General features: G+C 38.7%; 1 protein-coding gene across 1 annotated transcript in view; it reads right to left on the minus strand.

The window, feature by feature from the left end:
- Positions 1-4748: 4748 nt before the first annotated feature.
- HAUS3 (HAUS augmin like complex subunit 3) overlaps positions 4749-12790 on the minus strand; it is a 10232-nt gene continuing 2190 nt past the window's right edge. The window contains exons 2-4 of the mRNA XM_007953490.2: positions 11976-12415; positions 9687-9915; positions 4749-4982 (exon numbers count right to left, since the gene is read on the minus strand). Coding sequence (XP_007951681.1) covers positions 4749-4982; positions 9687-9915; positions 11976-12415 — 903 coding nt within the window. The remainder of the gene's footprint in view (positions 4983-9686; positions 9916-11975; positions 12416-12790) is intronic.

A 12790-nucleotide genomic window follows, 5' to 3' on the forward strand; every position in this document is an offset into this window, starting at 1 on the left:
GCCCTGAGTCCGAGAACATGCAAAGAACTGAATTCTGTCCACTTGGAAGTAAACCCTCCCTGACTAGAGCTTCAGATGAGACCAGCCCTAGCAGACATCTTGACTGCAGTCTTGCCTGAGCCACAGGAACTGTGACATAATAATGCATGTTGTTTTAAGTCACTAAATGTGTAGTAGAGGACCCCTGGTGGCACAGTGATTAAGCGCTCAGCTGTTAAGCAAAAAGTCAGAGGCTACAGCAATCTGCTTCCGTGAAACCCTATGGAAACCCTATGAGGTGGCTCTACTCTGTCCTACACGATCGCTATGAATAGGAACCAACAAATGGGTTCGGTTTGTTTTTTTTTTGAAGTGTGTACTAATGTTGTTACATAGCAACAGATAATATAAAATCCTTAAGACAATTCCACTATTTCTTCAAATCCAAAAATACCTGGCAGAAAAGTAGTATTCTCTCTTCCTATTATCTTCTGGGCAATCTTCACAAACACTAGGATTCTAAGAAGCTAGTTCAGGAACACGATGAGTTGATGTGAGATGGGCTGACGGCCATGAACTTTTCTCAATAGTGATTCATATGATAGCAACCAGAGGTACTGCATTACTCTTCTTGTTGTTGTTGTTGTTATGTGCCGTCGAGTCGACCCCGACTCATAGCGACCCCTCCTTGGGTTTCCGAGGCAGTATCACTACGGAAGTAGGATTGCCCAACCTTCCTTCCGAGGAGTGGCTGGTGGATTTGAACCGCCAGCCATCTGGTTAGCAGGCAAGTGACTTAGCCACTATGCTACCAGAGCTCCCTTACAACAGTGTAAGTTTCTGAAGGGAAGTACATTTCTACTTGAAGTATCACTTGTTCTTTTGCTTTAGGCAGCTAAGGGTATGGAGTAGAGGAGAACGCTATTTGATGTCTGCATATTTCTCTTATCTTTCTTTACTATCCTCACCATTCTCCCCAAAACATTATCAATTATTAGATAAGTAGTCCACACCCAAAAAATTCTTACTGGTTTATTAATTAGTGACTTTATTGTAATAAAAAACACAATCATAAATGCCTAAGTATAAATAGATCGAAATGTTAACTACTACTGTACCTTAATCAACAGCATTTATAACACCTTTGGCTTTAATATTTGTAGTATTCTCAATTATTTCACCTCAAAATAATTATATCTCAATCACATTTTTCTATAGGAAAACAAACAAACTACAAATTATTGGCCCCATGTTTTGCTTTTCTAGTACTGCTCTATCAGAAAATATACCACAAATGGGTAGCTTTGACAAACAGGGATTTCTTCTTTTATAGTTAGGAGACTAGAAGTCTGAGTTCAAAGTGCCAGCTCTAGGGGCTGGGTGAAGGCCCCTCCACCTTGGGCTTCAGCTCTGCCTCTTGCTCCCGGCCCACTGAAACTGGAGGTTTCTCTTAATTCAGGCAGCTGCTGGGTGCTGAGGCTACCAAATCCAAGGTCAACAAATAAAATAGTACAGTCCCAAGATTATCAAACAACACAGCAAGCCATTAGTTCAAGTCCAGAAACAGTCTCAAGATTGGCAGACAATATGGCAGGATACTGAGACGAAGACTCAGCCAAATGCAGGATCCAGATGTGCCAAAAAGCTCAGAGACCTTTCTCAAAGCTGCTCCTTTTATACAGGAAGCAGACCACATCCCTAAAGCAACTACTCAGCTGCTCACAGTAGATTCCACCGTGGGGCTGATGATCAGTCTCATCCTGGGGAATCACTACATCCAGCTGCCCAGCCACTCAACCAGGACCAGCCAAGTTGACACATAAACTTAATTGCTGCTGTTGTTGTTATGTGCCATCGCGTTGGATTCGACTCATAACGACCACTCCTTGGGTTGCCGAGGCGGTATCACTACGGAAGTAGATTGCCCAACCTTCCTTCCGAGGAGTGGCTGGTGGGTTTGAACCATCAGCCTTCTGGTTAGCAGTGAAGTGCCTTAGGCACTATGCTACCAGAGCTCCCATAAATTTAATTACCACACCCTAATTTACAAATTTCAAATTAAAACTGCTTTGCTAGTAGCAAAATGTATATTTAAATAAACTCTGAAGTTCCAAACGCATCAGATCCTCAAACCCACTTCTGAGCCTATGTAACTGCTTTTTCTATTGTAAGTATCACTTAATGTACAGGATATCATAAACACGTACGAATACCAATGCAGTCATCTTAAGTGTGTTTCTACTGCAGTACAACATGCATATTAGCAAAAACACTCCTCTTGTCTACTGTACACAACATACTCTGTACAGGTTTAGTGACCCGAGACCCAAAGTTAAAGCCAAAGGCACTGGGAAATAGTCTGTCTTCTGAGGATACTTACACACATAGTGCAGATTCTAAGGAAATGCTGGAAATCCAGCAAGCAGAAGCTTGGGCAGCACTGAGCCAGGAGGTGGTGGTGGTGTGTTTGGGTGTGCGAGTGTGTAGGTGTGTGGTTATGTGTGTGGAGGGGGAGCTCAGTTTCAGGTACTTAAAGCATGGGATTTTCCTACACAAAGTTCTATGGAGTGATTTGGTGACACTTCGTTTTCAAATCTGTGTTAAAAATAATGAACGTTCATGGTAACAAAACCCAGAAAGGTTCAGAAAAATTACTCACTCTTTTCACTCTCTCTCCAATTCTCAGAATCCGCTACATCGACTGAGTGCATAGCACACAAAATCTTCTGAGCAATACTGGAGAGCGGCGTCTTAGAGAGATCAAAGCCTACCAACGCCTCAGAACTTTCCATTTTCATAAATCCTAAACATAAGATAAATGCCCACATGTCAATTTTTTGAGACTTCAAAGTAAGAAACACAAGTTATTTGGAACACTTATGTACTGAGCCCTTCATGAAAATTACTCTATCAATAACCAGCAGAGTAAACAGGTATTGATGACCCCATAAAAGACAGGACAGTAAGTAGGTTATAAGGATGACTAGAGTACTACACCAAACAGAGTAAGCAAAGAATCTTTCAGTCAAGCAACTGTGAAGCAATCAACGTACTCCCATACCTTCTAAGCTCTGAACGATGAGTTACTGATCTTCAAATATACAAATCTAGCAACACAAAAATCATTTCTAGCTGATTTGAGTAACGAGGGTGTACACAAGCTGCCATCCTACCACTGAGCTCCACTGGCCCCTGGCGGAGGGATGGTAATGGCCCATACAAAGCAAGCATCTGATCACACATCAGATACATCTGGCACTGATCTGAACAGAATTTGCTACCATGAGTGAAGAAAACAGGTGCTGTATTTTTCTGTAAGATTGGAGAAAAGAAAAATTAAAAGCAGATTCTCAATGGCAAGTCAGAACAGGGGAAAAAAAAAAAACAACACACTCAAGTGAGAACCAGCCAACAGTAAAATCTTACACAAAATTTATTGCGACAAGTATATTAAGGTCTGCTTAATATAAATTTTAAAATGCATAAACATAACAATTGGCAAAAAATTTCTGATCAATGGATTAGAAAATCAACAGGGCTTATTCACCTTAATTTATAGATGAAAACAATTTCATAAAGGCCACCTAAAATACGTATTTTTTTTTAGATTGGCATTAAATAGTAAAACCAGGTTTGAAGGTTCTTGTCATCTGTGCATACAGCTCACTTGGTATTTCATACAGCCACGTCTAAATTGGGTACTTAAGCATTTGATGCAGTACCCAGCATGTAAGCAACTTCTAATGATTTTACAGCAACATCAATTAAGTTCTAATTGTCCAAATACTGTATCAGTATTGTAAATTAAACGCAACTCAATGTTTGTTTCTTTGTTACAAAGAAATTAATTAAAATAGCATTCACTGGAATTCTGAACTTCACTTGGAGGTCACTCACGATGCTAAGCAACTCTGAAGTCAGAGCACTGCTGGTATCTGACCTGCAGAAACTCTGAGGACCCTGCCTCTAAAATAAGCAAAGGCCAGTGGAGTCCAGATACTCTTCACGGTATAAATGGAAACAATAATTAAAACAGCCTCGAACTCTATAGCTAGCATTTTTGGGGAAACGCAGCTTGAGGGGTAGAATTGTGACCTTCTACACAATACTCAAATAGGAAGGAGCACAGCCATGCCATATATTAAGGCATACAGATTTAATAAAACTGACTCACAATCATACAAATATTTTCAACATTTCAACATTAAAAAGTTTATATCCCCTCATCCCCCAAAAAATAATAAAGGAGACCTAGAATAAAAAATATTTACACATAACAGTGCTTTGTCCTTGTAAGTAAAAAATTCTCAGGACTAACTGTATTACCCACTGAAGTGCCAACAAGCAATGCTCAAGGCATAAAAAGTCCTGGCATTTTGAACGTGTTTTATTAGGAAAGGAAACTCTGGTGGCATAGTGCCTAAGGCATTTGACTGCTAACGAGAAGCCTCGTGGTCCAAACCCATCAGCCACTTCTCTGAAGGAAGATTGGGCAATCTACTTCCATAGAGATACCATCTCGGAAACCCAAGGAGGGGTTGCTAAAAGTTGGAAACAACTCAAGGGCAGCGAGTTTTGTTTTGTTTTTTGTATATTAGGAAAAAAACAAATGGATGTTATACTTGCGTTCATTAAATAAAATGTTCCACTGTCTCTGAATTTAAAAATTTAGTAGTGTTAGATGTGAGCTATTCTCCTAACATGTAAAACAATAAAAAATAACATATTCCAATTCAATATGGTAATAAAGATTTCATTTTTTGTAGTTTTCAATCCTCAAGGCCAACAGCTTTAATCTTTGATTGGCTTTCTAAATTCTCCACGATATCTTGCAGATAATCTTCATTTTTAAAAAAATACACATATAATTCTCTTTCCATTTGATGCAGTTTATTAACTGCCAGCATTTTTCGTTTTGCCTTCACATCAGCCAGAGTATCCGTAAGGAGATGATTGAGCTTATTCAGGTGAGATTCCACTTGATGAAACTGCTCCAGTAGGTCCTGAGAGAGGAAAAGAAATTGTTAATTCAAGACCTTCATTCAAACAAATGCTGGCGAGGTTGTGAACAGACTGGGACTCTCATACACTGCTGGTGGAACTGTAAAATGGTACAACCATTGTGGAAAGCACGGTGATTCCTTCAAAAGTTGGAACTAAAAATACCATTTGACCCAGCCATTCCACTACTAGAAAGCGAAGTGAGAGCCATGACAAGAACAGATATATGTACACCCATGTTCATCGCAGCACTGTTTGCAATAGCCAAAAGAGGGAAACCACCTAGGTGTCCATCCACTGAGGAATGGATAACCAAACTATGGTACATACACACAATGGAATACTATGCAACCCTAAAGAATAATGTAGAATCTGCAAAACACCGCATAACATGGATGAACTTGAAGGACATTATGCTGAGTGAAATAAGTCAATCACAAAAGGACAAATATTGTATTAGTCCGTTATTGTAAAAGTCAAGGAAAGGTTTATCTATGGAAGGAAATTTTCTTTGTTGGTTACCAGGGGTGGGAGGGGAAGGGAAGGAACACTGTTAGATAGATAGAGATTAAGTACTGATTTGGGTGAAGAGAAGGGCAATGTACCAAATGTGAGTGATCAATATGGTGGCATCGAGGAAGAGAAAGACATAGACAGGTACATGGGACGTACAGATAACAAAGATGAACTTTTGCACATACTGTACTGCGTTGTCAGTGAAGGCAAACATGGGTATACGGGTGGATACATGGGTGGACAGGCTGAACTATTATGTCTATGAAGCAGGGAAGGAGCTCTGGTAGCGCAGTGCCTAACCAAAAGGCTGACTGCTAACCAAAGGCTGGCAGTTCAAACCCACCAGCCACTCCTCAGAAGGAAGATGGGCAATCTACTTCCATAGTGATACTGCCTCGAAAACCCAAGGAGAGGTCACTATGAATCGGGGCCGACTCAACGGCACATAACAACAACAACGTGAAGCAGGCAGTGTACCCAACAACATGTATAGGGTTAGCAGACAATGGTCCTATAAGTTTACGTGTATGATCTGAATTCCCAGGTGTATAGTGGAGCTGACAAGGGACAAGGTTGTAGTCACTGCTTAGTCATAGCCAGCTACCCAGAGGGACTGAGTAGTTGAACCTGTGGGCTCGGGACCATAGTCGCAGGGGACATCAAGCTCAATTAGCATAACATACTACATAAAACATTGTTCTACCTCCTACTCTGGCAAGTAGCGACTGGGATCTTAAAAGCTTACAAGCTGCCATCTAGATGCAATGATGGGTCTCTCCTCATCCAGAGCAAAGAAGAATGAAGAAAACCAAAAATTCATGGAAACAATTAGTCCTAGCACCCGGTATACCATCCGATCTGCAGCCTATACCACGATGAGACCAGAAGAACTAGATGGTGCCCAGCTACCACTGTCAACCACTTGGAAGGGGATCTATGTAGGAGATTCTTGATAGAGAGGGAGAACAATGCAGAACAAAACTCAAAATCATTTGGAGAAAAAAAAAACGGGGGGCGGGGAGAGACCAGGTTTGCTGGTCCGACAGAGCCTGGAGGAACTGAGACTATGGCCCCTAGCTGCCCTTCAGGTCTGGAATTGAACCCACACCTATGGCTTCGAGCCAAACAAAAGACAGGCATATGAGTTGAACATTTACCTGAGATAGATATACACCTCGGAGAGAACAATCATGGGAGAAAGAAGGGCTGCTTATACACAGGGAGACAGCTCAGGGGGCAGGAGTGCATGGACACAGGGAAGAGGTAACTATTGGGAGGAAGTGGGAAGGGAGCTGTTGCATTGTGGTAAATTGTGGTCAATGTCATGAGACAAAGTGTATGCGAACTGCTGTATGGAAAGGGAATTTGCTCTGTAAATTTTCACCCAAATCACAATTAAAAAAAAAAAAAAGAAGAACTTCATTCATACCATCAATATAAAATTCAAATGTAATTTATAGAAAGAATCTATATGATTTCCTAATTATTCCCACAATTTTAACAATAAACCTCAATTAAAAATCCATAATAAAGTCAATATAAACTTTTCAAAGGCACAAGACTGGACATGTTTCATGAACGTAGTATCACTGAGTCAGAATCGACTCAACAGCACCTAACAACAACTAGTAAGACCAATTGCAACAACTTCTGATAGGTCATTTTAAACTTCCTTAACAGTGCTTGATATGTAAAATGTCTTACATATTCATATACAGTATTCAACAAATACTCAATGCCGCTCTCATGTGCTCAATGTGCTGAGCACTATTTCAGAAATGAGGAATACAAGAGAGAACAAACTTTCCCTCATGGTACTTACATTCAGCTAAATCAATCAAACCTTGCGCTTGGCCTACTCTCTGTTTAGACTAAGGAGGTACTAAGAAATTGCTGAACAAAGCAATTACCAATAAAAAAGAATTACTTCAACAAATTCTCCATTTTTTTTTCACACTAAAGGTGACATTTAACCAAAAGAAAAAAAAACCCACCTGACTTATGTTAATTCCCACGCTCCAGAATGTAACCTGCTAGACCTGTTACACTTAAATTCAAATTCTTCACTTGCTGGCATCTAACGCAGGCTTTTAGGACGCATTCCACAGCTTTCGAGTGAAACACTCTTGTACGTTTTCAGGAGGATCACTAAAGTTTTCAGAAAATCTACAGCTCTAACCACCTCAACCTTCCAGCTTCTCAGCGTAGTCCACCAGCATCAAGACCACCTGGGGTGCCTGGTATAAAGAGATTTCTCATCTCACTCACCTTGGGAGATAGGGCTAGGAAGCTGTGCTTTAAATAGGCTCCCCAAGTGATTCTACATGCCAGTTCAAGAATGACTGCTTAAGACTTGTCACAAATGTCAGTTCCACAGAACAGTTCTAATGTTTTGTTTGTTTTTTAATCAAGTAATATTTATTATCTATCTTATCTCTGAGAAACTATCTTTAATTTCAGTTAAATTCTAAATATCTTGACAGCTGCTAAAATAGTACCACTACAGATACTGAAGTGCTAAAGAGCAAAGACGTCTCTTTGAAGACTAAGGTGGGCCTAACTTTGGGATCAATCGCCTCTTGTGCATGTGAAAGCTAGAGAATGAATAAGGAAGACTAAAGAGAGTTGATGCTTTTGAGTTGTGGTGTTGGGGAAGAATACACTTAAATTCAAATTCTTCACTTGCTGGCAACTAACGCAGTCTTTTAGGACGCATTCCACAGCTTCATGAAACTACCATGGACTCCCAGAAGAACTAACAAATCTGTCCTGGAAGAAGTGCAGCTGGAACGCTCCTTGAAAGTGAGAATGGCCAGACTTGGCCTGACCTACTCTGGTCATGCTGTCAGAAGGAACCATTCCCTGAGAAGGATAGCATGCTTAGTAAAGTGGAGAGTCAACGAAAAAGGGGAAGTCCCTCAACGAGATGGACTGACACAGTGGCTTGCTATTTCAGGTGGCTATAATAACCCAAAGGAGCTCTGGTAGCATAGTGCCTAAGGCACTTCACTGCTAACCAGAAGGCTGGCGGTTCAAACCCACCAGTCACTCTGCGGAAGGAAGGTTGGGCAATACTACTTCTGTAGTGATACTGTCTCAGAAACCCAAGGAGGGGTCGCTATGAGTCGGGTCCGACTTGACGGCACGTAACAACATAATAATCTATACATAAAATATCAAATATACACAAATGTATGACACATGCAAAAATACTACCCATAGCAGTAATAGTAATAGTAAAACCAAAATAAATGTGTGTCAAAGAACAGATAATTAAATTGCAGATATTCATATAAAGGTATACTTAGGACCATCCATGTTTGTTATTTTCATACATGTTACTGTCTGTAATATGTACTACATACAATGTTGCAACACATAACTGCTGATAACATCATATCTGTAAGTTTATAACTAATGGTTCCAACTCTCAAAGATAAACTAAGATCAGATTTATAAAGATGCTGATAAAAGACAAAAATAATGACAACTGAAAAAAATGAGGTATTCAACTTACATCAACTTACAACAGTCATAGAAAACAGAAGCCCATCATAAGTCAGGAACTTCCTATAAGTCAATACCAACTACGTAACAGAGTAAACTATGAATGAACTATATTTGTACAGGTAGCAACATGGGTGAATCTCAGAAAAATGGTAAGAAATAAGAAAGTTGCTGAATAATACAAACAGTAACCATGTATATAAAATCCAAAAATACGTAACACTGAAAAATGGATACATGTGTGTAATAAAGCTATAAATCAAAGAAAGTAAATGGTAAACAAAATTAAGCATCATTTTTACTTGTCAAAGGGAAGGGAAGGGAATGCTACTACAAGGAGCGTACTAAGTATACACAGAGGATTTTAAATACAAGGGAAATTTATTTGTTAAGATGGATGAAAAACTACAGGGGTTATTATTTTTTAATACTTAGCATGAACATTATGTATCCTTTTGTGTGTCTGAAACATTTTATAATTGTTTTAAATTCTGGGTCATTGATCAAAGCTATCAGAAAAATATATTTATATATGAACAAAAACTAGAAAGAAATAACCCAAATATAAATTTTGTATTAGTGAAATGGTATTTAAGATAGTATTTCCTCATGCTGATACTTCTTTTCTTTTGTGATGAACATTATTTTTTGAAGTGTTTATAATTATTATGGCAAGCACTTACCTGATCAGTAAGCAAAAGCTGATTTCCTCCTTGATACAAAGCATCACAAAGCATGTCCACACCATCATTGAGTTTAGACAGAAAGAAACAATGTTCTTGAGCAGATATTGCCAACTGATCTCCTAATACAGAAACATCCTGTTGCAATTTCTCAGCTGCTTCCTCCAGGTTTCTGTGGGTTCTAAACAGTTCTTTTTTCTTATTCTCTCCTTCTAAAAGTTGATAAAGTCTACAATGTGAAGATAAAAATTACTAGAAAATATTTCCAAGTCTGTAGTTTTCCAAGTTATAATTCACTGTATTGAGAGATATTTGGGGGCAATTAAGCAACAACTTACAAAAATTAATTTTTCTGCTGCTAAATCAACTATCCCAACTATACTACAAACTATCGCATCTACATCTCCAGTTCCCTCATCTCTGAAGTTTTAGATGTAAAATTATTCTTGCCTTTAACTGCCACAAACTTATAAAAACAAAGTGTTATAGAGATGCTTGGCAAAAAAAAACCTCTCTCATAGTTTGAAACTATCAATGTAGCAGAACCAGCAATGAACTTGAAACAGAAGACCTAGTAAAACCAGTAATGAGCCCAAAACAGAAGACCTAGGTCTGAGTTCTGGCTCTGCTATGCATGACCTAGGGTAAATCAATCTGAGATTTAATTTCCTCATCATAATATCAACCTATTTTACAGGTCTGTGATGAGATTAAAAGAGAAAAAAGTGAAACGAAAATATAAAAAGCATAAAATGTACAAAAAAAAAAAAGCAAACAATAAAAGGCTACACAGATAACAATAATAAATGTTTGCTACTCTAATCTTCTTGTACATATTTGATTTACAAATTACAATTGCAATGAGCCACCAAGTCACTTTAAAACCTCAACACTAACAGCAGAAAACTCTCTCATCTTACAGGACAAATGGAAAAATTTAAGGCAGCACCTTTCACATATACCTACAATTTTTCTTAAGATTTAAAACTTTTTTTTTTTTAACAAGTTGCAATAGACTTCGTAAAACTGGTCTAAGCCCAGGGCCATCAATTATGGTCCTGCAGCATGTGACTACACAAATCCAGGAGGTACCATTCACACAGCTCATGATACTAATGATGTGCTCTGAAACTGTGTAATGAGGCAGACCTATCCAAGCCCATCATTTTATTAATAAGGAAATAAAAAAGATTAAATAACTCTACCCTAGATCCTAGAGAAAAAGCAGTAGAAGCCAGATTTCTTTAGACCTTAGACTACTTTAGCCGTGCAATTTCAGTATCCCTCTGCTATCAATTGCTTAAACCAAAAAAACCCACAGCCGGACAGTCAATTCCAGCTCATAGCGACCCCACAGGACAGAGGAGAATTGCCACACAGGGTTTCCAAGGCTGTCAATCTTTACAGAAGCTGAGTGCCTCATCTTTCACCCAGAGTGGCTGGTGGATTAGAACTGCCAACCTTCTGGTTAGTAGTCAAACACTTTAACCACTGCACCACCAAAGCTCTATCAATTGCTCAGGCACTCAGAAAAGGGCTGACAGTTAATACCCATTCTCACCGATACACCTAACTAAACACAGAAATGTATTACCTCTTCATTGCCACCTTTTCCAAATGAAGGTAATCTCTTACCCAGTAATACCCACCATACTAAGCTGTAGTTGCTCCTGCCCAAAATCTAAAACAAGTATCCATATAATGATGCCCAAAGTGGGAGCTCTGGTAGCGTAGTGCCTACGGCACTTGACTGCTAACCAGAGGCTGGGGGTTCAAACCTACCAGCTACTCCTCAGAAAGAAGATGGGGCAATCTACTTCCATAGTGATACTGCCTCGGAAACCCAAGGAGGGGTCGCTATGAGTCGGGTCCAACTCGACGGCACATAACAACAACAACAAAGGGGACATGGGGTCACTACAAATCTAAACCGATGCAAGGACAAACTTTTTTTTTTTTTTTTTTTAAAAAAAAAGAGGAATAAGATCTCATATATACTCATTCCTCAACTGATAGAAAATATTTATATATATATATATTTATAAATAAAAAATATTTCTTATAACTCAGCTTTAAAGGAGCTATTTCCAAAACAAACATTAATGGAAAAGGGAGTAAAAATTACAAAGGGAAAATGAGGCATATAAAAGTGGAGAGAGAGAATATAAAGGCCAGAAAAGTGGTGCAAATAATTTTTTAAACTTCCACAATTTTAGTTTGAACTCTGTCTAGTATTTTACAAAAATAGAAGAAAAAAAAAAGAAGAATACTTATGAAATGACAGCATACCTCTGAGTAGAGTAATCCTTGGTATCGATAATATTTCTTAGATTAATCTGCTGAGACACTGATGGATCTGTTAGCATTTCTAATTGCTGTTGTAGCATCGTATTACTTTGACTAAGTTCTTGAACCAAATTTTCAAGTTGACGTTGTATGTCCCAATGCTTTCTCAATTCAATTTCATATGATAAATGTAGAAGTTCAAACGATGCCTTTTGCTTTATCAACTGATTTAATACTAACTCTTGTCTTGCTGTATAATAGTCTTGCTTAGCAATCTGAAGATCAAAATCACCCTTTACAACTGGCATATTCAATAACTGGGCATTCTCTCTTACCACAGCAGGCAAACTTTTGGTTTTCATATGAGTGATTTGTTCTTCAAGTTTCAGAATTTCACTGTTCAAGCTAGAAATTTTAGCATCCAAATTGTCTTTGCCAACAGCCTAAACAAAGAAAACCAATCACATTTCAAACTACAGGTACAAACTTGAAATAGTTTTGAAATTATTTTTTCTATTTAGGTGATAGTACGTCCAATGAACACAATTGATTTTACATTAGTATCAGCCAAAATATTACAAAGATAAATGTACTGTTAAGCATATTTTGAAGCCAAGTTAGTTTCACAAGAAAAAATGTTGACTGAGCTAAGGGTAAGGCCAGTGTCAATTACTAATTTTTAATGCTACTATGCCACATGAAAGGAGCTCTGGTAGCATACTGCCTAAGGCACTTGACTGCTAACCAGGAGGCTGGCGGTTCAAACCCACCAGCCACTCCTCAGAAGGAAGGTTGGGCAATCCTACTTCCGTAGTGAT

Source organism: Orycteropus afer, unplaced genomic scaffold, assembly GCF_000298275.1.
Source record: "Orycteropus afer afer isolate SDZICR_OR568_19922 unplaced genomic scaffold, OryAfe1.0 scaffold00398, whole genome shotgun sequence".
Classification (NCBI taxonomy): domain Eukaryota; kingdom Metazoa; phylum Chordata; class Mammalia; order Tubulidentata; family Orycteropodidae; genus Orycteropus; species Orycteropus afer.